The sequence below is a fragment of the Myotis nattereri genome (assembly GCF_964212035.1).
Source record: "Myotis nattereri genome assembly, chromosome: 4".
NCBI lineage: Eukaryota > Metazoa > Chordata > Mammalia > Chiroptera > Vespertilionidae > Myotis > Myotis nattereri.
Window position 1 is genome coordinate 44,085,271 of NC_138079.1, and position 27,024 is coordinate 44,112,294.

The 27,024-nt window shown below is 41.1% G+C and overlaps 2 protein-coding genes across 2 annotated transcripts in view; one reads left to right on the forward strand and one right to left on the reverse strand.

Moving 5' to 3' along the window:
- Nucleotides 1–8,147: 8,147 nt before the first annotated feature.
- On the forward strand, nucleotides 8,148–23,620 carry ZCCHC9 (zinc finger CCHC-type containing 9). Its single transcript, XM_081089760.1, has 6 exons — nucleotides 8,148–8,371; nucleotides 9,847–10,253; nucleotides 14,191–14,341; nucleotides 14,575–14,667; nucleotides 16,891–16,959; nucleotides 18,663–23,620. The coding sequence occupies exons 2-6, from the start codon at nucleotides 9,873–9,875 to the stop codon at nucleotides 18,779–18,781; spliced, it is 813 nt and encodes a 270-aa protein (XP_080945886.1). The 5' UTR covers nucleotides 8,148–8,371; nucleotides 9,847–9,872; the 3' UTR covers nucleotides 18,782–23,620.
- Nucleotides 23,314–27,024, reverse strand: part of ACOT12 (acyl-CoA thioesterase 12) — a gene marked incomplete at its 5' end in the record, with an annotated part of 33,410 nt that continues 29,699 nt past the window's right edge. The window contains 3 exons of the mRNA XM_081089759.1: nucleotides 23,314–23,773; nucleotides 24,028–24,154; nucleotides 25,591–25,716. Coding sequence (XP_080945885.1) covers nucleotides 23,624–23,773; nucleotides 24,028–24,154; nucleotides 25,591–25,716 — 403 coding nt within the window. The 3' untranslated portion in view covers nucleotides 23,314–23,623. The remainder of the gene's footprint in view (nucleotides 23,774–24,027; nucleotides 24,155–25,590; nucleotides 25,717–27,024) is intronic.

The following is a 27,024-nucleotide window of genomic DNA, read 5'->3' on the forward strand; positions in this document are numbered from 1 at the left end:
TATGTTCAACAAGTCATGTATTCTAATGCTGAAAATACTAGAGGTCAAGGGTCAAAGAGATGTCCCATAATTATCATGTATTCATTCTGTAAGCATAACCTACATTTGACAATGAGTAAGTATCACATGAGAAATATCACATGATCTCACTCATTTGTGGAATATAATGAACAACACAAACTGATGAACAAAAACAGATCCAGAGACAGAGAAGCATGAATCAGGCCTCAAACCTCAGAGGGAAGGTAGGGGAGGGTGGGGGTAAGGGGGTGAGATCAACCAAAGGACTTATATGCTAGCATATAGGCCTAACCAATGCCCAACAGGGGGATGAGGGCATGAGTGGGGAGGATGGGGCGGTAATGTGGGGATAAGGACACATATGTAATAACTTAATAAAGAATATCACATGAGAAATGTAATTATGGAATTATAAAAGCAGGATTTAAGAAGAGGGTTAAAAATAATTTTATGAAACTTAGAGTTATAGTGGAAATGCAATGAATTGACAGTCATTTAGTTTTTAACATACACATCAGTCTCCTTCCTTTTAAAATGTACTTGACTTATATAGGCTATTTCTATATTCAATCCAAAGATTCAGGGAAGAAATGTCATATTTTGGCATCTCCAGAAAATCTTTGCACACAACTCAGTTGTTAGTATAAAAGCAGCTCTGAAAATAGATACTTCTTTCAAATAATGCAGGTGGGGCTGGAAAAGAAGACACTGGGCTCCTGGAATGTAAAAGCTGTGCTGCTAAAGTCCTGGGCAAACAAGCACAGAGTAGCTGCAAAGAGAGAGATGGAGTCTGTGAACACTCCGCAGACATGGGCCGAATTACTTGGAACTCATCAGTGCTGATGAGGCACAGACTGCATTCAGGTGCACTTCAATCAGAACTAGATTATACTATTAAAATTAATGAAGCACTAGAAGACTTTAATGAGTAAAAGAGGGTTGGTTTTAAAGTCTTTTATGCATTTGACAATTTGCTTGATGGTGTAATCACATCTCTCTCTAGTAGACAGGTAAAAAGTTTTGGTTATTAAAGGTTTTAAATAACACATTATATCCAACACATCTTTTCAACTTTTACTTACATGGCCTAATGGTTTAGCTCAGTGGTCGACAAACTGCGGCCCCTTGAGTGTGGCTCTTCCACAAAATACCACGTGCAGGCGCGCACATACAGTGTGATTGAAACTTCGTGGCCACACTCAAGGGGCCAAAGAGCCGCATGTGGCTCGCGAGCTGCGGGTTGCCAACCACGGGGTTTAGCTCAATTAAAACAGATCAATTTATCACCCTGTTGTGTGGATTTTTTAAGTAGGAACTAAACAATTGTTCTCTATCAGATCCCAAGTTTTCTCATTCCATAGCGGAGATATCGATATCTTTTAAACTGCTAGCGCACTCAAAGCCAATAAGGCTGTTTGTTTGTTTTTTTAAATCTTTTCTAGGAATATATTCATCATGAATGCATGTGTGGAGGAATCCAATCACCTCCAAATAGGGTTTTACTATGAGATTCAGAATATGAAACTGGGAAAGAAAGATGAATATTAGCCAGGCATCAATGTGTGTTTTAATATTAGCCTAGCAAATAAGAGAATGACATATAGTAGTACCTCCCCTTAAACGTGGGAAATACATTTCAAGGCTCCCAGTGGATGCCCGAAACAGCATATCTTATCCTCACAGGCTGTTGGCTGCTTAAAGGCAAGGACTCTAACAAGGTACTGGCAAACAGTAGATATAAAAAAGCGCTTTTTCCTCACCAAGTCTATTTTGTAGAATTCCATTGGTAACTGACTTCCCATTATTTTCTCGGAAGGAACAGTCTAAGGCCCACATCAGGTAGTATTTCCTCAGACATAAGGAGGGGCGGAAGTACTCATTTCAGAGAGGAGAGCTTGCAAATCTTACCACTTATGTGTGATTTAGGTCTGAGTATTCGTTTGAAGCACTTGACACTCCAACCACTAAAACACATGATTAGAAACTTGAACTTGAGAAACAAACCAGAAGAGAGTAAGATGAGCATAAGAAGGCCATATAATTATTGTGATTAATAGTTCCCATGCTATTGTTTCTCATGTTTAAGAAAAGAATAAGAAAAAGATGCAAGCCTTTTCAGGGAAGAACACAGTCTTCCTATTATTCCTATTCCTTATTGCTTAGCAACTTCAAGCAACTTCCACTAATGGGTTTCTCCTGTTAGACACTTCAGAAACCAGTTTCTTTCACTTCTGAAATAAAGTAATACAAGCATACCTCGGAGACACTGTGGGTTCAGGTTCAGACCGCCATAATAAAGCAGGTATTGTAACAGAGTGAGTCATAATATTTTTGTTGGTGGAGGGTCTTGCCTTCAGTTTGCAAAAAATGTAACACCTGTGAAGTGCAATAAAGTGAAACATGGTAAAACAGGGCATGCCTGTATTGCTTATAACTTCATTATTGAAAAAACCATCAATACAAATGGAAAAAATAAAAATATAGGGTCACCTCTATGTGTATGTCAGGTAAGAAAACTATCACCAGAAGTGTGCCCCATGGTAATCAATTAACTTCTCTGATACTTGGTTTACTGACCTGTAAAACAATGACATTAGATTTTTAAAGGTATGTATCTCTAAAGGTATGTATTTCTACATAGCTGAAACTTCTCCTGTGTTGTCTCAAAACTCCCATGGATTAAAAAACTCTTTAATAATTATTCTAATGTAGTTAGAATAATTATTGTAATGCATACTCATTAAAGAACATTTATAAAATGATAAAGAACAGGAACTCATAATTCTATTCCCCATGGGCCTTACTGTAAGGGTTCATAAAGCAGGTAAGAAAATCACTGAGAGACTTTTTTTTTTTTTTAATATATTTTATTGATTTTTCACAGAGAGGAAGGGAGAGAGATAGAGAGTTAGAAACATCGATGAGAGAGAAACATTGATCAGCTGCCTCCTGCACATCCCCTACTGGGGATGTGCCCGCAACCCAGGTACATGCCCTTGACCGGAATCGAACCCGGGACCCCTCAGTCCACAGGCCAACGCTATATCCACCGAGCCAAACCGGTTTCGGCACTGAGAGACTTTTTAAGACAAAAGCTGTTAGAATGTCATGGTCTGGATCTCATTTCTACTTTCAACAGGAGGGTCATTAATCCTTTTCCTCTCTCTCCGGCTTTATTTTTCTGTGTATTCAAATGGAGTTCAATAAGTGTCCGGACAATCCTGAACACTGCATTAGGTACATTTTTCTATACACAGCCCGCTTCTCTAGATCTGTTTTATGGGATCTACTGTATGATCTAAAAAGCTATGTATAGTTCTTCACTGCTTAAGCTCTAAAGGATAAAATGCACTTTAATTTGGTAAAAAAAAAAAAAAAAAAAAAAAAGACTTTAATTTGTCAAAAATCTGATCCTAGCCTTCCTTTCTAGATTCACTGTCCTCCCTCCCAAACTGGTCTATAGCTAATCGGTTGTTTGGAAGAGGCTCAGGCTAGTAGAAGACCCAGGCTGGGCCTTGGACACGCCTAGCCCTGCAGTCCCACCGGCAACGTCAGCCAGGCTGGGCCTTGGACACGCCTAGCCCTGCAGTCCCACCGGCAACATCAGCCAGGCTGGGCCTTGGACACGCCTAGCCCTGCAGTCCCACCGGCAACATCAGCCAGGCTGGGCCTTGGACACGCCTAGCCCTGCAGTCCCACCGGCAACATCAGCCAGGCTGGGCCTTGGGCACGCCTAGCCCTGCAGTCCCACCGGCAACGTGAGCCGGGCTGGGCCTTGGGCACGCCTAGCCCTGCAGTCCCACCGGCAACGTGAGCCGGGCTGGGCCTTGGGCACGCCTAGCCCTGCAGTCCCACCGGCAACGTGAGCCGGGCTGGGCCTTGGGCACGCCTAGCCCTGCAGTCCCACCGGCAACGTGAGCCGGGCTGGGCCTTGGGCACGCCTAGCCCTGCAGTCCCACCGGCAACGTGAGCCGGGCTGGGCCTTGGGCACGCCTAGCCCTGCAGTCCCACCGGCAACGTGAGCCGGGCTGGGCCTTGGGCACGCCTAGCCCTGCAGTCCCACCGGCAACGTCAGCCAGGCTGGGCCTTGGACACGCCTAGCCCTGCAGTCCCACCGGCAACGTGAGCCAGGCTGGCCAGGCACCTCCTACTCTGAGGATCTAGGCAAGAATGAGGATTTAAATTCTAATGGCAGTGGTTCCACTTCCAGGTAAGATGGAAGAAGCACACTCCCCCTGTGTCCCACTGAATGCAGTTATACAACGCAATGCATAGGTCAGCTGTCTGAGGACTCTGGAAAATAAATAGTAGCAGGCAAATTAATGAAGAATAATTCTTTTAAAAATATATTTTATTGATTTTTTACAGAGAGGAAGGGAGAGGGATAGTTAGAAACATCAATGAGAGAGAAACATCGATCAGCTGCCTCCTGCACACCCCCACAACCAAGGTACATGCCCTTGACTGGAATCGAACCTGGGACCCTTCAGTCCGCAGGATGATGCTCTATCCACTGAGCCAAACCGGTTAGGGCAAGGAAGAATAATTCTTGAAGATTGGAATCCAAAGTACCGCTGAACTAGTTCTAAGTTTACATTCTGGATTTTATCTGGAGACTGTAGACATAATTTTGTATATACTTTGTTTTATTCATGAAAAAAATTTAAGCAGGCAATTAACTTGTTTATACTTGTGTTATGGTGGGTGGCAATTCAAATCTCAGTTCATATCTTTAAGCCTCTGAGTTTGTCTTGTGCATGTGGGTTTAAGGATCAGCTTGAGACTTGTGAGGGATTCATACACAGAAGTAGAGAAGTTCTCTTTGTGGCTCTCTTCCTTCCAGGATTCCCCCTCACTATCCACTATCCAGGTATGGCTATTGCATGCTTTTTTATGGTTCCTTCAGCCGGAAAGATGATAGTGGGCTTTCTACTACAGTTTTAGCTACTTATGCACTATGTGACTATGGCCCACTCTCAGGGTAAAGACACACACACACACACACACACACACACACACACGACACTCATCCATGTGATAGTTGCTTCTTCAGATTTTGACTCCCCTCTACAAGTGTCTGCTTTTATTTACTCTTCAGAATCCCTACGTAGTAGTTTTTTAATATTTTGTCCAGAATTTATAGTTATCAGGATAAGAGATGTTTTGTAGAATTTTGTATCATCATAATAAACTATTTTTGTTTAAAACATAAAAATTTATTGCCTGTGCAAAAATCACAATAATTTTTAAAAAGCCTTACATAGCCCTAGCTGGTTTGGCTCAGTGGATAGAGCATCCGCCTGCAGACTGAAGGGTCCCAGGTTCGATTCCGGTCAGGGGCACATGCCTGGGTTGCAGCTCGATCCCCAGTAGGGGGTGTACAGGAGGCAACCGATTAATGATTCTGTCTCATCATTTATGTTTCTATCTCTCTCCTTCTCCCTTCCTCTCTGAAATCAATAAAAAAAAGCCTCATAGGCAAGGATAACTTAGTGAAGTCTGTTTTAAAGTGGGTTCAAGCAAGCAAACAATCCCCTCCAGTTTTACACAGTAGTAGAGCCCACACATTTGGACTGAGACCTTGGTTCAAATCCTGAGTCTACCTCTTACTAGATGTGTAACCTTGGATAAGTTACTTCAACTCTCTGCGCTTGTTTCCTCATTGTAAAATGGAGAAAACAATAGTACTTACCTCTCAGGATATTGGGTGGATTAATTAGGTGATGAATGTAAAGCCGTGGTTGGCAAACCTTGGCTTGCAAGCCACCTGCGGCTCTTTGGCCCCTTGAGTGTGGCTCTTCCACAAAATACCACTTGTGGGCGCGCACGTACAGTGCGATTGAAACTTTGTGTCCCATGCGCAGAAGTCGGTATTTTGTGGAAGAGCCACACTCCAGGGGCTCGCGAGCTGTGGTTTCCCGAGTCGCGGTTTGCCGACCACTGATGTAAAGCATTCAGCACAGTGTTAAGCACCTATAAAAATGTTCAAAGTTAGCTATTATTGCAATAATAGTAATATTTTCTCCTGAATCCCAAAGGATTTCTATGGCCTATTTACTCAATTACTAATCCCTTATTTGATGTACTTTCACAAAAACAAATTGAGATCATGTTCCTTCACTTCCGGAAATGAATCACCTACCAAAATTCAGCACAAAACTAAAAAGACAAGTTTTGGTTGAATGCACCCTCTAGTGGTGTACGTTATGTGCAAGTACCTGGCTTCTGGGGGAAAAAAAATCCCTTCATGAAATATCACTAGATTAAAGCTTAGAACCTGAAGCCAGCTGATGGAGAACATTATGGTGTGAATGGCACTAGCCTACATCTTTTATAAAGCGCCCTCTCTTCCAGAGCTGCAGAATTTGTCTTTTAAAAATTTCCTCACCTTAATAAGAGGATATTTGTGATTGTTACCACACCAAATCCCACCACTTCGACGGTATTTATTCTTTCCTCTTAAAGAAAATCAGTTACTTTCTAGTTTGCTTTAACAAACATTGGAAAGTACCTATTTCTCTTTTAGTTATCAAAAATGAATGGAACACCAACTATATACCAGGCAATGGGGATCCAATAAACAACCTATTAGACAATTCTCTATATAATTACACATTTGAATGTGTATGAACTACCGCAAGTGTGCAATAGGGGACTGGCCTAGTTTGGGAGAGGGGCACTGAAGGATTACTTGAGAATAAAAATGTTAAAAGCCTTGAAGGGTGAGTAGAAATTAATTGAAAGAAAAGGAGTACCATATAGAGAACATCATCCGTCTATAAAGGCCTGGAGATAGCAAGGTGCACGGGGCATTTGCTAAATTGAGGGAAGGTTCCTTTCCTGGAGCTCAAAGAAGAGGGGGAAAGATTGTGCAAGGTGAGGCTAGTGAAGCAAGCAGGGACTCAAAAAGACCATGTTAGGGAGTCTGAACTTCATCTTAAGAATAATGGAAAACTATGGAAGGGTTTAGAGCAAGAGGGCAACATCTGGTTTACATTTTCACAAGTTCACTTGGCTAAGGCATGGAAATGGATTTGAGGGAGTCAGTAATCCGGGTGAGACATGTTGAAACCTGTGACCAGGGAGGTAGCAGAAGAGAAAGAAGTGGAGAGATATTTAAGTGAAAAAATGGATCGATGGAGTATGAAGGTGGGGATGGGAGCAGCAGTTCTGGTGAACTGAGTGGATAAGATAATGCCATGTTTGCCCAGCCAGTGTGGCTCAGTGGTTGAGGGCCACCTATGAACGGGAGGTCAGGGCTCAGCTCCTGTCGGGGCACCTGCCTGGGTTACGGGCTGGATCCCCAGCAGGGGGCGTGCAGGAGGCAGCCATCAATTTCTCTCTCTCATCATTGATGTTTCCCTCTCCTTTCTTCTCTGCAATCAATAAAAAATTTTAAAAAGAGAATGCCATGTTTCCCACTAGGCACAACTAACTTGAGGTGGTATCCGTTTGAGAGGGATTGTTGCGATAATGAGTCGTTCGGAGACTGAGGTTTTCCTCTTAAAAAGAGAACTTTGGCTGCAGCTGTTTCAGTTGAATAATGCTTGGACCACGAGGCACCGCCCTCTGTCCAGCACAGCCCCAGGTCTTTTGCAGAGATCTATCACAGTGAGCCACTCCCACTAGCCAGCTCTTTTATTTCACATCTGCTTGGAAAGCCCTTAATGCCCTCCTAAAGTCATTTCACCAGATTGTCTCAGTGTTCAAAGGTCACCTCCTCAAGGCAGCCTTCCTGTGTCCCACCCACCGGTCCTCCCGTCCCTTTGCCAGCTCCGAGGGAGCACTCAGCTTCGTGCCCCAGGCCTCCGGCGCAGCGCCCTGCAAATTCTAGGCGCTCCACACACTTTTTAAAAAAACAACATATTTTTATTGATTTCAGAGAGAGATAAAAGCATCAATGATGAGGGAATCACGGATCGGCTGCCTTCTGCATGTCCCACATTGGGGGTCGACCTCGCAATCTGGGCACGATGCCCTGATCGGAATGGAACCAGCCATCTTCGAGTTCCTGGGTCAGAGCTCAACCGTTGCGCAACACCGGCTGGGCCGCACACTTTTACTTGAATCCATTTTCCCGTGAGCCAGTCGGCTGAACTGCGCAACAGCTCCAGCGCAGCCCGGCGGAAGTGACGTGATCTCAAAGAGGCGGTGCTTCCGGCCCCGAGGGCCGCCGCAGGGGGCGGGCTTCTCTGGCACGCTAACTCGGCTGCTCTGGAGGATTCACGCGTGGTAAGGTGTGCTGGGCGGAACGAGAGGGGAGCCCGGGACCCTCCCCCGCCGCCAAAGCGGCAGCGTGCCCCCCGAGGTTCCCGGGACGTGGCGGGAGCGCGGAGGCACTGGCTGAGAGGTACCCAGGAGCCCCCGCGCCAGGTGGGGCGGGGTGGGTCGGGGAAGTGCCGGGCTGCCTGCCCGGGACGCGGGCGCGGGGACGGCCTCCGCTGCCGAGCGCTGGCCCCTCGGACGGTGCGGCCAGCCCCGCGCGGCCCTGCCCTGCGGTGGACCCGGACGACCCGGGCCCGATACACAGAGTTTTCCCTCCCACGCGCTCGGGGAACTCATTCCGGCGCGTGCGGTTAAGGGGCGCCCGCACCTGGCACCCAGGTATTGGTCCCGCCCCTCAGGTTGTGTTGAAGGGATGTTTCCAACTTGGGAGCTGAGGTTTTTAAGGTCTGTAGTTGCCCGGGAGCTCCTGTGAGACAGGTGCAGCGGAACTGAGGACGGTCTGATAGACCCGGCGTCGTCACGGGACCGTGAACACTAATCTATGTCCCTGATCAGTCTGCCGAAAGGAGTTGTGCTGGCAAACCACGCCAAAACACAGGATTTCTGTATACAGTTTTGCCAACGCAAATTGTTGGCGTTGAAATGGCTTATTAACAGGATTGGAAGAAAGTAGCCCTGGAACTTAGCGATAGGAAAATAAACGACTAGGGAAGCTGCAAAGTTTGGGAAGAGTAACTTCATTCATTGTATTATTTGGTGATTTAAATTTTGCGAAATAATTTGGTTTCTTAATATTTTCCAATTTTAAAAAATATTTTCCAGTTTTAAGCAAGTATTTATATTATAGTAGGCATGCTTTTGTTTAAAAATATATATGTATGTGTGTGTGTGTGTGTGTGTGTGTATATATATTTATTTATTTTTACTGATTTCAGAGAGGAAGGGAGAGGGGGAGAGATGAAACATCAATGATAAGAGAGAAGCATTGATTGGCTGTCTCCTGTTCGCCCTCTACTGGGGGTCCAGCCTGCAACCCCACCGCTAACTGGGAATCCAATTGTGACCTCCTGATTCATATGGGTTGATGCTCAACCACTTAGCCACACAGGCTGGGCTTGTTTATTTCTTGTTTTGTTTTTGTTTTTTTGTTTTTTTAACTGGTATAGTAGCTTCTCTGATAAGGGCTGGATTTACATTATAGGCATATCTATGCAGCACATTATAGAATTAAATATATAGATCTATAAATGAAGTAAAAACCCATGTTTTAATGATTAAAACTTTAACATGGCATATGTGATATATAGCATGTATCTTTTTAAAAAATATTTTTATTGATTTCAGGGAGGAAGTGAGAGGGAGAGAGAGAGAAACACCAATGATGAGAGAGAATCATTGATCGACTGCCTCCTACTTGCCCCTCACTGGGAATCGAGTCCGCAACCCGGCATGTGCCCTTGACCGGAATCAAACCCAGGACCCTTCAGTCCGCAGGCCAGCACTCTCTCCACTGAGCCAAACCAGCGAGGGCTATAGCATGCATCTTAAGTTTAGTTTATTTCTTTTAAATGATGACTAACTGCCATGCTTGTCTTAAAGATTGATACCGTACCTCTGATGAAACCATGACCAGGTGGGCACGAGTCACTACCACACACAACAAAAGACCCTTGCCTGCAACATCATGGGAGGATATGAAGAAGGGGTCCTGTGAGGAAAAAAGCCAAAGCCTACCAAAGAGTAAACAACTTGAAGCCAATAGGCTGTGCCTTAAAAATGGTGCACACCAAGCAAAACACAAAAAGAACAAAAAGAAAAAGGAGTACTTAAATGAAGATGTGAATGGATTCATGGACTACCTACGACAAAACTCACAGATGGTTCACAATGGGGAAATAATAACAGACAGTCGGGAAGTACGGGAAGAAATCGCAGTTGCTTTAAAGAAAGATAGTCGCAGAGAAGGAAGACGGTTAAAGAGACAAGCAGCAAAGAAAAATGCAATGGTAAGATGATCACTTCTACCAAAATACTACTTTAGATGGCTAGAAACTATTAATCATATACTCACACATATTTAGCAGTCTGATTGCTATTATGTACTAAATTAAAAAGCATCTTTTTAAGGGCTAGTAATAACTATTTGCTAGAGACTTAATATATTCATTAATTATCACAACAACACTATAAGCATGGTGTTCCCATCTTATGGGTAGAAAACACATGTAGACAGGTTAAGTATCTTGCTGAAAACCACATTTGATTACTTAGAGTGCTAGCTGGCACTATGTAATTATATGTGCTTTGTTAATAAATGTGAACCTAAATGGGCTGCTAACTCTGCAGGCCAGCCAAAAAAACATTTTTTTTTAATATATATATTTTTTTATTGATTTCAGAGAGGAAGAGAGAGGGAGAGATAGAAACATCAATGATGAGAGAGAATCATTGATCGGCTGCCTCCTGCATACCCCCTACTGGGGATCAAGCCTGCAACCCAGGCATGTGCCCTTGACCAGAATCGAACCTGGGACCCCTTCAGTCTGCAGGCCGATGCTCTACCCAGTGAGCCAAACCAGTGAGGGCCAAAAAATTTTTTTTCAAACCCAGAATCTGACTTCAAAACTGTGTTCCCACATCTACCTTCAAATAGCCCTTTTACAAACAGCCATTTTAAAAAAAGATCAAAATTAAGCAGGAAGGTTAAGTACAACAGGTTAAATATGTGTGGTTCCCATTACTTAGAAAGAATGTTCTTTTGTTTTTGTCCATGAAAAACTGAGACAAGAAGGAGATCTAATAAGAATCACCGTAGGTAGTAACTGAGCAGCGGAGTTAAAACTCCTTGAGACCTTCCCTAGTGACTGTTCCCTCCCTCTCCATTTTACACTCAGGAATGCTGGGGACTGCCGGTTTAGTGTTGTGGTGCCCAGCTGTAGATTTTATTTTATTTACTAGGGGCCCAGTGCATGAATCGTGCACCTTGAACTGTGGGCCGCGAGGCTGTGGTGGGCACGGGGACGGGTCTCAGCCCAACCTCTGCATCCCAGCCTGGCCCCTCCTGCTGCGGCCCAGTCCCCCATCTGCTGGCAGCCCCGCTCCCCCCCCCACTGCTCCCATGCTCTGACAGGGCTGGCCTGTTCGCACCCTCTGATTGGGGCCAGTGCCAGCAGTGGGTGCGAGCTGCGGCTGCTTCCCAGGCTGCTTCCCAGTCGCTGCTCAGGAGCAGGAGGAGGTGGAGGAGCCCTGAGGGGTGATCGGGCCGGCAGCCGCTTGCACCCGCTGATGGCACGGAGCAATCATTGCTGGCACCAGACACCGGCAGCGGGGTGAGTGCTGGGCAAGACCGCGGCATGAGGGAGCCAAGAATTTTCAGTAACCACCAGAGGCTCGCCCTGATAACAGTGACAGTGCCTTGCCTTGGTCTGGTGCCCCTGCTCACCTGCTCCGCTATCCCGCTGTGGCCGACGCCCACCATGTTCCATGCTCTGCCGCCTGCTGCTGATGCCCCCATGTTCCCCACGCACCCCCTGGTGGTCAGTGCACATCATAGCAACCGGTTGTTCCACCGTTCGTCTATTTGCATATTAGCCTTTTATTATATAGGATAGGCTTTTTCTCACTGGAAGATATGTTTATTGATTTGAGGGAGAGAAATATCAACGTGAGAGAGAACCATTGCCTCTTGTACACTCCCCAACTGGGGATCGAACCTGCAACCTAGGTATGTGCCCTGACCATGAATTGAACCTGCAACTTTTTGGTGTTTGGGATGATGCTCCAACTAACAGCCACCTGGCTGGGGCCTTCCCTAGATCCCCACAGAAAATGAAATGCATAGTATAATTCCTTCCCTTCTCCCCTTTTTAAGTGAATTTCTAAGTCTTCTAGTAGGATATTTCATAAGAATCAGGATTTATTATCATTTTATGCTTTTTTTAAATTAGTAAATGTACAGCACTGTTAATACCAATGTGGGTTTGAAATGTTATAGCTACCATACATGTAGCTTCTGACATTTGCAGGATCTGTTCTGTTTAGTGCCATTTAAAGATAATTATTTAGCCCTGGCCAGTGTGGCTCAGTTGGTTGAGGGCCGTCCCATGCACTGTAAAGTTGCTGGTTGGCACAAACCCAGGTTGCAGGTTTAGTCCATAGGGTGTGAGCAGGAGTCAACTGATCGATCTTTCTCTCTCCCTGTCCCTTTATCTCTCTAAAAAAATCAATAAAAACATATTTTTTGAAAGATAATTTTTTAGAGACAATACTAATGAGACATTCCTTATGAATAAATTGGGATATAAAAGATAATTTCTGTTTGACTCAGGATAGTTTTAAGTCAAGATAACTTAAAGGTAATTAAAATGACATAAACAGTGTGGTGAATTGCATACTATTTGAAAAAGCTTAATATGACTTTTTTTAAAAAAATACTTTTATTGACTTCAGAGAGGAAGGGAGAGGGAGAGAGAGATAGAGACATCAGTGATGAGAGAGAATCATTGATTGGCTGGCTCCTGAATGCCCCCCACTGAGGGCTGAGCCTGCAACCTGGGCATGTGCCCTGACCAGGAATTGAACCCTGACCTCCTGGTTCATAGGTCAACGCTCAACCATTGAGCCACGCTGGCTGGGCTATGATGACCTTTTAAGAGAAGTTTTATGTTTGTAGTTAAGGGGGAAAGATTTTTTTTTTAAGGAATGATTTATGTTAAAACATATACTTTAAAGACTATGGCTTGTTGTGACCTACCTTCAACTTTTTTTTTTTTTTTGTAATTAATTCCTGATACTTAGCACCAGTTCCTTATTGCTAATAAATTAAGATATTAGACATTTAGTAGTGCGCTTCCCACAACCCCATTTACATTAAATTTAAGGGTCAATCAAGAAACTTGTATTTGAAATTTATATAAAAAACTAATCGGTTAGCTATCAGGTTATTAGAGACCGTCTTACCTTCGCCAAAAATCTAAAACTTACATTGGTAATTCAGAATTTAGCATTAACTTTTCCTCCACTTGTAGAATAAATGCATTTTCTTTTTTTGGACTAGCTTATTCTAAATGTAAAAGTTACTGGAGAATGAAGGGACTCATCCTCCAAATTGCTAGAGTATGTAAAACAAGCAAACCATTGTTCAGTGTTATGTTGGAGGCAAATAATTCATCTTAGAATTATTCCTTTAAAATGAATTGTATATACATTCTAAGAATGAAACATCTATTTTTGAATATTAATGAATACATATTATAAAGATATGAAAACCATAAGGTATACTTTTTAAAAAAATTGATTTCAGAGACGAAGGGAGAGAGGTAGAAACATCAATAATGCGAGAGAATCATTGATCAGCTGACTCCTGCATAACCCCCACTGGGAATGAGCTGCAATCAGGGCATGTGGCCTGACCGGGAATTGAACCGTGACCTCCTGGTTCATAGGTTAACACTCAACCACTGAGCCACTTTTTCGTATGAAATACATTTTATTATTTGAATCATAATTTAAATGGAATTATTTAACCCAAATTCATTCAGTTATATGAACTTTAAAGGTGCAAGTATTAATTTTGAGGGATAATTTTTATGGCCATTGTCTACTCCAGAAAACTGTTTTTCTAGTCAGACAGCCCCATTAATGAAATACATAGTCCACAGTTGCTTAATTCATTTAAGCGATTGTCTCCTACAAAGCCACTTAATAACTTTGTGTCTGAGATTGATTGGTTGAGGATTTTCTAAAACAGTGAGACCATGATGAAAATACCATTTCTTATTGTTTAGCATTGGGTAAAACACTTCTACAGATAAGATTTGAGATTTCAGAAAAAGTGCTAGATATCCTTAAAATGAGAAATGTTTTAAAGATACTTTTGAGAACAAGAATTGATAAAAACCAGTGCAGTTTTTCAGTGTGGAAACTCACATTTTGTTTTCCCAGGTATGTTTTCATTGTAGAAAACCTGGCCATGGGATTGCAGATTGCCCGGCCGCCCTTGAGAATCAAGATATGGGCACTGGAATATGTTATCGGTGTGGATCTACAGAGCATGAAATAACCAAGTGCAGGGCTAAAGTAGATCCAGCTCTTGGTATGTTTTTTTCTTATCAGTTTTTGATTTGCTTAATTAAAAGTGGGAAAGTGGCCAATAAGTAGCCAACTGGGTTTTTCTGTTTACAGGGTTGAGTATGCCAATTTTTGAAATCTTACGAGATTAAAATTTAAATTATGTAGATACATGTTTTCTTCTCAGAGAATTTTAAAATAATGTGAATTATATGACTTATATAAAACCAATTAAAAGGAACTGTTTGATCCTTACAGGTGAATTTCCTTTTGCAAAATGTTTTGTTTGTGGGGAAATGGGGCACTTGTCCAGATCTTGCCCTGATAATCCCAAAGGAGTCTATGCTGATGGTGAGTACTTTTACCCTTGTATGTCAAAAATTTGAGTCATCATGCAGAGTTATACTTAATTTACATTGTTAATTAGTTCTTGAATATTTTTTTAAAATATATTTTTATTGATTTCAGAGAGTAAGGGAGAGGAAGAGGGAGAGGGAGAGGGAGATAGAAACATCAGTGATGAAAGAGAATCATTGATCAGCTGCCTCCTGCATGCACCCTACACTGGGGATCGAGCTTGCAACCCAGGCATGTGCCCTGCCCAGGAATTGAGCCATGACCTCCTGGTTCATAGGTCAATGCTCAGCCACTGGACCATGCCACCCGGGCTTGAATAAATTTTTGAATAAGTAGCAAAACCTTGAGAATTTCATTATTTTTATTGAGTACTATTCTACCTACTGGACTTTTTAGGTACTATGACTTGATTTATTAATCAAATCAGGAATAACTTGGGTGAATATTTCAGACTGCTTACTTTAGCATCATTATGAGAATATATCAAATTTCTGCTTTTAAACATAACAGAAGTAAAGTTATAATACTTCAAATTAATATAAAATTTTAATTATAAGATTTAAAAAATAGTGTGAATTTAATCTCACACTATTTTGTGTAAAGGGCTGCTGTGCATTATTCATTTTTGTAGTAGTTTTTGTTTTTGAATGATTTCCTTAGTTAATTGTCTGGCATGGCATCATGTAATTTTCTTACCTTTAGCTCAGCTAATGTCTTAAGGTCCTTACAATAAAGTCTGTGATGTCTAAAACTTTAAGGAGATTGTCATATGTTAATGTGAGTCAGATATTAATGTGATGGCTGGTACCTTCAGGTTCTAGACACCTCTTGTGTCATGTCCTGAGTTCCATTGGAGAAGTCCAGTGAAAAAGCCTAGTTTTTGGAGTTAAACAAATTGGTTATAGTCCAAAGCGCCACTTACTAGCTGTGGGACTTTGGCTATGTTATCTAACTTTTTTCATCTTAGTTTCTTCACCTATAAAATGGAGATGAAAAATACTGTACGTATTTCATTGATTCTAAGATGCATATTTTTTCACATTTTAATATCTCTGAACTCAGAATGTATCTTACCATTAGTAGGTCCCACATAATTGACATGTTTTCTTTTTTCTGAGAAATTTGTAAAAGAATGACACATCTTATAATCAGTGGTATCTTAGATTTAATGAATTATGGTATTTACTTTGAAGAGTTAATGAGGATTAAAATATATTATTTCACTATGACTCTCTAAACAGTAGAGACACCTGGGCCTGGAAAAATACTCAAAAGTGCCTTTCAGTTTTGAACTTAGGAAACAGGTCATATAACATGACTAATGAGCAAAGATGGGTAGTCAACCAAAATGACTAGATATTAAAAAAAAAAAAAGTACATCAAGAGGAGTAAATCACATAGAAGTGGGAGCTCAACCAGGTTTATATTCTGTAGGGTCATTTTCCTGAATAAATCACTTACCATTATGAGCATGATCATGATAATTCTTTACCATTACACAAAAGATTCATTTTAGAAATCATGTGTGTTGTAATTCACAGTCCTGGAATGTTGCTTAAAGTAGGTAAATGGTCATTTTAATTAGGGTTAGGATCCCTGGCAGATAGAATGCCCGGAAACATGGCTCTGTGGGACATTTTTAAGAAAGATGGCCCTCAAAGTCAGAATTCAGGTGAGATCTTTGGCCTTCCATTTAGAAGGGGTACAATTAGCAATCCTCTATTTTAATTTTCATTCCTTTCATAACTGCTCACCCCCTCTGATCTATGTAATAGAGAGTGGTTTCTAACCTTTGAGGGGGGTGGTTATTGATCATTAGGTAATGTGATAAAAACTGTGGACGTCCTCAACAAATGCATCAGCACACAAATTTTGCTCACAAGTTTAAGAGTTCACAAACTCTTGCCTATTTAACCATGGTCCTGGCGTTTATGCACTGGCTCTTGGACACTCCAGGGGACAAGTACCTTCCATCATCTCTTCTCTTTCCCACTCCTCCCCTGAAGGCCAAGTGGAATAAATGGGTAGGTGTAGTTAGTGCTCTGTGATGTAAGAGGAATGGAGAATGAACTTATCAATAGGATTGGTGGTACCCACCTATGTTCCTGGCTGACAAGTTGTGAGGACCAAATAAGATATGAAAGTGCTTTGAGACATTAAAAGCCCTAAGTAAGTGTGAGAGATTTTCAATGATTTTCAAAGATTTTCTTTTACTAGGTGGCTGCTGCAGACTTTGTGGCTCTGTGGGACATTTTAAGAAGGATTGCCCTCAAAGTCAGAATTCAGGTGAGATCTCTGGGCTTCCTTTAAGAAGGGGAAGATTAGAAATCCTTCATGTTTTTGCTGCATTTTGTTATTAATAACTCACTGGGGTATTACTGATTTTAAGGCAACCTAGTTTCCTGCTGCAGTGACGACTCAATCATTTCTCTGTCAGCTGTAGACACAGTACCAATTGTGCATTAGCTGCTGTTCTCAGGTGGGGAAAAAAGGGACCAATAAGCCCTGGAGGACACCTGATCTTACAAACATCTTATTTATAAACATTTATATTTGCTAACTAATTTAATAATAGAGCCAGTTCTGTTACTTAAAGAAAAGTATAGATTCACTAAGAAAATAATATGAAAATAGCTTTCAATTCTATATAATAAAAGCCTAATATGCTAAGTGTCCAGTTGTCTGGTCAACCAATCAAAGCATAATATGCTAATGATACGCTAAGGCCATTCAACTGCTTGCTATGACGTGCACTGACCACCAGGGGGCAGATAGTCAACTGGTCGACCAGTCGCTATGATGTGCACTGACCACCAGGGGGAAGACGCTCCAACTGGTAGGTTAGCTTGCTGCTGGGGTCCGGCTGATCAGGACTGAGATGGGCCAGACATGCCCTGGAGCCCTCCCGCGTCCCTCCCCGGCCCCTAGGCCCCTATCGTGCACCAGTGGGGTCCCTCGGCCTGGCCTGCACCCTCTTGCAATCTGGGACCCCTCAGGGGATGTCAGAGAGCTGGTTTCGGCTTGATCCCGCAGCCCGAGGGACCCCACTGGTACACAAATTTGTTCTCTGGGCCTCTAGTAATATTATAATTGAGTATCCTCATATGTGCTTTGCTTTTTGTGTACCTGAAGGATTCAGAATTGGTCGCAAAAACTACTGAATATATTAAAATTGTGTTGTCCACACAGTATCTGCCCAGTTATATTTTCTTCCTAATGAAATACTACCTATCCCTGGTCACCAAAAACTTCATAAAGGTTCACTCTACCTATGATAGATTTGGGGGGGAAGTGAAGACCATATTACCTAATTTACCTAGATTAGAATAATGATAATTCTGTGTGAAAGAAAGAAAGACTGTAGGATACCTAGTAGTGCTTCTTATGGGGAAAAAAAACACACAGTTCTTTTTATGTTAAACAGTGATGATATACAAATAAGTCTTCCCGTTTTTACTTCCTACCCCTAACATTTAAATTTGATAACTAAGAGTTCTTGTTTATAATGTTGTCTAGAAGATAGTGTTTACTACATTGTATGCAGTAAGACTGAAATGATGAAGTGGAATTTGAATTCTCCTTCCTGGGAGGATTGCCACTTCCCAAATGACAAGACTGACAAGCAAATGTTGTATAATTTCACAGGTGGAATCTTGTGCATTTAAAAGTGATGCTTCATAAGTCTTGCTGTTTACAGACACTTGGAATTCATTGACTCTGTAATGATGAACTCTGGGAAAGAATGAAAGTGCTTTCTCATCAATTTGTGCATTGCAAAGCAGTTGCTGCATTTCCCTAATTGGGATGAGAAATTGCCTGTGGTACTCGGAAATCAAGGGTTATAATCAATTAAAAATTACTCACTTTTCTTCCGTGATGGAGTATTCCCTCCTTGTGATTATTCATGTCAAAACTGGTTCCTTTGCTAAGCCCAAACCAATCTATGACTACAGTTTTTCTTACATTCTGACTTTTCCGTTCCTTTACAGATCGAATGGTTACAGTTGGTCGCTGGGCAAAGGGGATGAGTGCAGACTATGAAGAAATTTTGGATGTGCCTAAACCACAGAAACCCAAAACAAAGATACCTAAAGTTGTTAATTTTTGATAATGACTAGGACTATGATAAGTTACCATCTCATGGTTACATTCTGAACTGGGCCTTCACAAGTTGGAGCTGGGCTCCCTTGGAGAGGCCTGTATTGTAGATGTCGGTATGATCTGGGAGGTCAAATAGTTAACTGAGTTCTGTCCAAGGAGCACTTCTGCCTGGAGAAAATCACTGAAGAAAAGCATAAGATGTTTAAATTGGATTCTTTAAAATAACTTTTTTAGCAGAACTTACGTGTAACTAAGTGGTTATAGACCTAATTGTAACAATCATCTTTTTTTTTTTAATGTATTTTTATTGATTTCAGAGAGGGAGAGAGAGATAGAAACATCAGTGATGAGAGAGAATCACTGATTGGCTGCCTCCTGCACACCCCCCACTGGAGATGGGTCCCGCAACCCAGGCATGTGCCCTTGACTGGAATCGAACCTGGGACACCTCAGTCCCCAGGCCGACGCTCTATCCATTGAGCCAAACTAGCTAGGGCCTATCATTTTTTTTTTAAAAAACAAAGTTATGCAGCCCTGTCTGGGTGGCTCAGTTGGTTGGAACATTGACCCATTCATCAAAAAGGTTGTGGGTTCAATTTCCAACCAGTGTGGGTAGGGGAGGAAGCAACTGATTGATGTTTCTCTCAAGCATTGATGTTTCTCTTGCTCACTCACTGTCTCTCTCAAAAATCAGTGGAAGTGTATCTTAGGTGAGGATTTAAAAAATCAAATAAAAGTATCCATCTGATACCCCTAAGCTAATTAATTGCTTTGCATTTGGAAATGAATTTTTAGTTCTATTATTTTCTAGCTCAAAGTATCAATTATAAGTTGTCAACAAAATCATTTGTATTTTTATTTTATATATTTTTTACTGATTTTAGAAAGGAAGGGAGAGGGAGAGAAAGATAGAAACATCAATGATGAGAGAGAATCATTGACTGGCTGCCTCCTGCCTGCCCCCCACAGGGAACTGAGCCTACATCCTGGGCATGTGCCCTGACCGGGAATCAAACCTCCTGGTTCATAGGTCGATGCTCAACCACTGAGCCACGCTGGCCGGGCTGCATTTTTAAAATAATTAATAAAAATGTATTTGGTATTTTTCTGAATACCTAATTCTGGATTTAATTAGTCATTGTCCCTTAATGCCCATTAACAATCTCTTTGGAATCACAATCTTTTATGAACCCTAAATGACATTAATTTTTGTTTCAGATTTCACATAAAGAATTACATATTTTTGAGGTTAAAATTGAAAAGTATCTCACCTTAGCAGCTCTTTCTTTGCTCTTAATGTTCAAAAAAGAAATTCAGTTTGGAGTATTTGGCTGGAATAATGGCACATAACGGACTGTATATCAAACTTAATAGCATTTTGTTCACATGTTTTAGATGAGTCTGGGTGCATATCACCATAATAGAGTTAGAACACTAATCAGAGACCCATTAGTGTCTTTGTTTGATTTGATGAATACATGCATACTTAATCCATATATTTCACAAGGCTTACGGCTCCTATTGTGCTGTATAATGCAATGACTGGTGGATTGTGTATTTCATTTGGAATTTTACCTGATTGGATACATTTGTAACCAAAGGAAACAGCTGTGATTAGTTACTGATGCTTCAAAAGCAAAATATTTACCAAATAAAAAAACACTTTTCTCTATTTCAATATCTATACAACTCAACAGTTGTAGTCTTAATAGGAGCTGCTCTTTTATTTCAGTGAGAGAACGTGACAGGATATGGCTCAGCATCCCAGCGCTTAAGGAAATGGTGCCATGTAAGAGGAATTCACACGCATACATCTGGAAAAGGACAGCAGTGCTGCCTATAGTCCAGATTTGTTTCATTTGTCCAGTCAGGAACAAAGGGCTCTGCAGCGTCCAGCCTGCCAGCTGCAAGTTAAGTGTAAGGTTTTCATACAGGTTTCGATGAGATGTTAGTGTCCGTTTTGTCTTCCTTGGGTTACTTTTGTTAAATTTTAATGGCCTATAAGTTAGTGACATAATTAGAAATAAACTGCAGGTACCAAATGTAATATTAAAACAGTGTATGGACACTGGCAGTGGAATTCACCAAATTCTGATATCCTGAGAGATTGTGTATTCCTTGAAAGGAATTATAGCTGTTTATTAGCTACAAATGCCTAAAGTATAAAACAAACATATTCATTATTTCCCAAGCACCTACCATGTTCCTGGATTCTCTTAGGCACGTGGGACTGTGGCAGTGAATAAGACAAGCAAGACCACATGCATTCTAACGGGGTTTTAAACAATCTTACCCCTTCCCCTTTTTTGCTACAATGCTATTCCAAGCCGTTAGGCTTGAATCTCAACTTGCTCTTTTCTCGGCAATCCCCACACCCAACCCCCATGGTCAACTCTCCCTTATGTCCTTTAGGCCTCTCTACAGTCAGCTTAATAGTCTTTCTATGACCAGTCTTATAGAAAACATCTTCCTTATCCCAATAATTTTTTATTCTCTAATTTTCTGCATAATTTGTATCCCCGCCTAACACTATTTGTCCTTTCTTCGCCAGATTATAGGTTACATCAGGACAGGAATTTGGATTTGCTCATTAGTATATCCCAAGAAGTACTCAGCATATAGAAACTTCCACTTTTGTTGAGTGAATTACATTAACAAGTGACATAAAGAGAATTAACAGAAAGATGTTGCAAATGATTGTATCTACCTTAGATAATAAAGGGGAGGCCTTGAGGGAGGGATTTTTCTTCTGAAATCTGAATGACAAGAAGGAACCAGTTGTGAAGATAACGGGGAAGAGCATTTAGGGAGAAAGAATAGTCAAAGCTCGTAAGAGGTAACTGGCTTGACATATTCAAGGGGCAGAAAGATGTGGTGTTTTGTGACTCTTCCTTCACTTAGTAATGTTAAGGTTCATCCATAACTTGTATAGGTATACAGGGAGGTATATAGGGGTAAGGCTTGGATATCTGGATGTGAGATCATAGATAAATGAAGTTATACTGAAGCCAATATGACTGGAAAAGAGTGAGGAATAAACTAGTAGGAAAAGATCAGATAGTTAACCAGGGTCATAGTTTATAGGCTCTACTAGTTAGTTTTTGCTGTGGAACCACCACAAAAATCTCAGAAGGATGCAATAATAAACCTTAGCTCATGCCTGTGAGTCAAATCTAGGCTGGGCTTACCGGGACCACTGCTAATGTCAGAGTTGGCTTGGTCACATCTGTATAAAATTTGGTTTGGGGTCTATTCAGCTAAGCCAGGCTCAGATGAAGCAGCTCAGTTCCTTTTCCTGGGACCAGCAGGCTAGCCTTGGCATGTTTTTCTCATGAAAGTGTCAGAGATATAAGAGGGCAAGTGCATTTGCAGAAACACTTTGATTGCATCATGTCTGCTAACTTTCCATGAATGAGTCACGTGGCCAAGAACACAAGAAATAGACTAGTACACCCCATTCATGGAGGTGGGGATGGTGGTGAGTAAATATTTCTGAAAAATAGTCTAATATACCAAACAGAGCCTTATTGACTGACCATTATAAGGTGTTGGCTTTTACTGTGTGATGTGCAAAATTGTTCATGTTTTTTTAAAATATATTTTTATTGATTTCAGAGAGGAAGGGAGAGAGAGAGACAGAAACATTTATAATGATAGAGAATTATTGAGTGGCTGCCTCCTGCACACCCCCTACTGGGGATTGAGCCTGAAACCCATCATGTGCCCTTTACTGGAATTGAACCTGTGACCCTTCGGTCTGCAGGCCAGTACTCTGTCCTCTAAGCCAAACCAGTTAGGGCTATTCATGGATTTTGAGAAGAAATATAGCATCATCCGACTGCAGGGTTGAGAGTGGAGTAAAGGAAGAAGCAATAACAAACAGGTTATAATCCAGGTGCGATAAGCTGGTGCTTTGGATTAGTGTTGTGGTAGAGTTGATTAGAAGGACTCAGGTACTGGTTATATTTTTAACAGGGCTATAAGATTTGCTGAGCAGAGGTGGAGATTTGACAAATGAACAGCAGGATGTATCTAACCTCTTAAGTGGTCTAAACTCTGATGGAGACGTCCTTCAACTCTTAAAGGTTATCCTGTAGAGGGGGCTGACTTAACATGCAGGCTTGTCTTATGAGTTAAGGCCAATCACAGACAGAGTAGAATAATGAATGTTGAAGTCAAGGGAATAAAGTGCTAATGTAATGGTTATGAAAGAAGAGCTCAGTTAATATTCTTCTCTGCAATAACACATTTTGCAGGTACTTTCCATGTGTATATATCGCAGTAGATACTAAATTGGTCAGCCACCTTGAGTATATGTTAAATGACACTAGTAAAGTAGTTCCTATTACTAAAATTGATTGGCTCCCATTATGCTCTAATGTCTTCCTAATTTAAAGCTCTAAAACATGTAATACATCTTGTCAAATGCTCCTGACATACAGATGCCTGCGGTACATGGAACAATCCACACTATTAATCAGCTAACCAACTTGTCATTTTTTATTTTATAAAATTTCAAACAACACATTTCACCTCTGTAGTCTAAAACTATTTATGATTATTTTAACCATATTTGTACCATTTTACAGAACACACAATATTGCACATGGCAGTTTTCTAATGCCTGTGCCCATGGACGGGGGCATCTAAAAGCATTTTTAAAGCTGTTTTAATGCTAGTTCAAACCAATGGTCTTTGACCTGAAATGCACTTTGGTTTTTAACCTCTTCCTAACTGCATTTTGCCTAGGCCAATTATTTAGTGGCCGAAAAGCTTGCCAAGTGTCATGGATAAGGGTGCTTGGAATTAAAAGTGGGAAATCAATTACAGATAATTGAAAGTTTATCACTTAAAATATACTTATTGACCCATCATCAGTAGCATTCTCTATGAATCGTATACAGGAACCTGCTGTCTCTTCAATGGATTTTGACCAGCCACCAAGATTCCCAGCAAAGTAAGGCAAGATGCTAGCAGAAATCTGGTTAAAATAAGATACCTGTTTCAAAAAGAAAATACAGTATTTCAGTTTCTTATTGACATGGAGTTTTTCAAGCAGAGAACTGAGTCTTGTTTGTATAGGGAAGGCTATTAATCCTACTCTTCTGGGGACCTGGAATGGATCTGAAAGGATGACAGGATTCCCCTGGTATGGACACACATTGCAGAATTATAATTAATTAGGAAATATGAGTAAAAGACTTCTCATATCTGTAGAAACAAAGTAACCTGCAGATGTTTCATCAAACTTACAGTGCATGAACTGCTGTCAATAGCATGGATGAGAAAGCCAGCACATATGATTTCACTTCTGACGTACTGTGGAGAAGGTGGGATCGATGGCAGGATGACCGACTTCACTGCCACGGTGTAAGTGTTACTGAAAGATAAAAGGACACTTCCCAGGTTCTTGTGAGAAACGAAGAATAGTTGTTGGAACTATTCTAACATTCTAAATGGCTGTATTCAAGCCATAGTAATATGGACCAGAAGTGTTTTCTAAGAATTATTTTACTTGCAGAATTCCACAAAGATAGGACCAATCTCCAAACTGGTTTTATTGTGCTCTAATGGGCTGTAATTTCATTTTCCTTTTAAATGAAAGAATAATACCCATTGTTTTAAAGAAGCCCCAAACAACAAGGAACCCTACAGAATAGAATATAGAGGTTTTCTTCAGTTCACCCTAGTCAATGCACTCCCTTGAGATGATTACACTTAGCTTTTTGGTGTGTATTCCTCCAGACCTTTTTATAAATATATGACATTTATGTAAGAAAATGCACAGATACAGATTTTTACATAAATACAATCATTTAACAAATATTTGTCTATAATTTGATTTTTCACCTAACAATCTTTGGAGGTGCCTCTAGTTATTTTATCTTTTTAAATGCTGGCAGAGTACTCCATAGCATGGCTCTACCACAATTTATAAGATGGTCTTTGGCCTATTTCTAATATCTTTTGCCATAATTGATATTACACTGAACATCCATGTGCATTAATATTTATACATGTGTGGGATTATTTCTACAGGCCAGCTTTGACATCGGGAATGATGCTGGCCAGTTTCAGGGGTAGACCTTAACTGTCCTGGCAGCTTCCACTTGTCTCTTTGAGTACTTGCTCTTGGGGCCCTTCTCCTTAGAACAGGGGTCCTCAAACTTTTTAAACAGGGGGCCAGTTCACTGTCCCTCAGACTGTTGGAGGGCCGGACTATAGTTTAAAAAAAACCAAATTCCTATGCACACTGCACATATCTTATTTTGAAGTAAAAAAACAAAACGGGAACAAATACAATATTTGTATTTACATGTGGCCCGCGGGCCGTAGTTTGAGGACCCCTGCCTTAGAACGTCAGCAATGTGCTTGGAGAAGTACAATGCCCGCAGAAAAGCCTTGGGTAGATGCCGACTGACAGCCCTAGGGGGCAGCGGCCATTTTGGATATCTGCACAGTGAAGCCCTTGTAAATCCTAAACCAATTCCTGGTATTTTATTTGGCTTTTACTACATTTTTACTGATAGTGGAATATTTCAGTGGTTTGCTAAATATCAGTTTTACATCTGCACAGAGAAAAAGAAAAGGGAACTGCTTTAGGAATCTTGCATGGTGCTTTGTATATAACTGGCACTTAACATATTGTTTGGATTGTGTGTTTTTTTTAAATGATAACTAAGGTACATCTAGAAAAATTTCAGATGAACATCATTCAAGACCAGAAATACTTACATTGACTTCCTTATTTTCATATCAACTTTTGCTTTCTACACTATAAAACATTGCTGTAACACTTGAATTTCATTTACTCACCTATCTTTAAGAGATCTTCGTGATACAAGTACGACCAAGTCTTTGGGTTTGTCACCACTCGCTATAGGACAAGTGATATAATATATTTGATCATCTTCACTCACCCAGTCTATGACTTCACAGGACCTGTGTAAATAGAACAGTGAAAGAAAGGCTGTACCTTTCTACCTGATTGAATACGCCAGTTACTTCTTCTGTAACCATCCCTCCAAAGCCAGTCTATCTTTAGAAAGCTGTTTGGTCAGAAGAAATAACTCTGCATGTGATGGTGAACATGGTGGCCACCTGGGTCTAAGGCAGCCGTGGGCAAACTACGGCCCGCGGGCCGGATCGTCCGTTTGAAATGAATAAAACTAAAAAAAAAAAAAGACCGTACCCTTTTATGTAATGATGTTTACTTTGAATTTATATTAGTTCACACAAACACTCCATCCATGCTTTTGTTCCGGCCCTCCGGTCCAGCTTAAGAACCCATTGTGGCCCTCGAGTCAAAAAGTTTGCCCACCCCTGGTCTAAGGTCACTGGCCACAACACTTCAGAGAAAAACATTTAGCTGTTTTCCACAAAAATTATTTTCTGTAGGATCAAGTAATAACATTTTGAAGACTAGCGAATTATATGGACCGTCCAAGAAGAACTCAGGTAAAGGGACATGGTGTATTAGGAAGAACACTAAGTTTGGAATCAAACAACTTGCCTTTGAATCCTGGGCTGCCATTTAGTAGATGTGTTATGTTAGGGCAAGTCACTTTATTTGTCACTTTATTTTTTCTATCTGTAAAATGTAGATAATAATACCTTTGGGGTTATTGTGAGGATTAAATCCACACACCTGGCACAGTACCTGAATCATAGTAGGTACATAAGAAAAGTAAGTTGAATAAGAATTCATTCCTCCCTTATTCAAGTTCAATATGGCTAGAATGTCAGGTGACATAGCAAATAGAGGGAGAAACATTTGAAAAGAGTTAACAATAAAGTTTAGGCATTGTTCTTACTAAAAGCTTTGTACTTACAGAGTATCTACAAATACCGATGCAAGAAAATCGTGAAGTGTTTCTCTTCTCTTGGAATGTTTTATTATGACAGCATTAACCATATTGTATCATTCAGGCACCATGCAATGTAACACATGGCCCTGGAGCTGTTTCACTTTCGTGGTCTTAAATGATCTATTACATGGTATTAATCATAATGAGGTTCAGTCATTTTAAAGATGAACCTCTACCTCATGAGGATTAGGAAGTCAACAGCAATGCCTACTATTATAGGAAGCCCACCTCACCAGTCCTTCCCTTTCAGCAAGGTGTCCTAGAAGCCCTGAGTGGGCCCAGGAGCTGGAACTCCTTGGAGAGGCTGTGTGGCCTGAGTGTGGTCAGTCCCTGTCAGTACAGTTGACAAGGCACACAGCTCCCTCTTCCAGGAAAGGAGGGC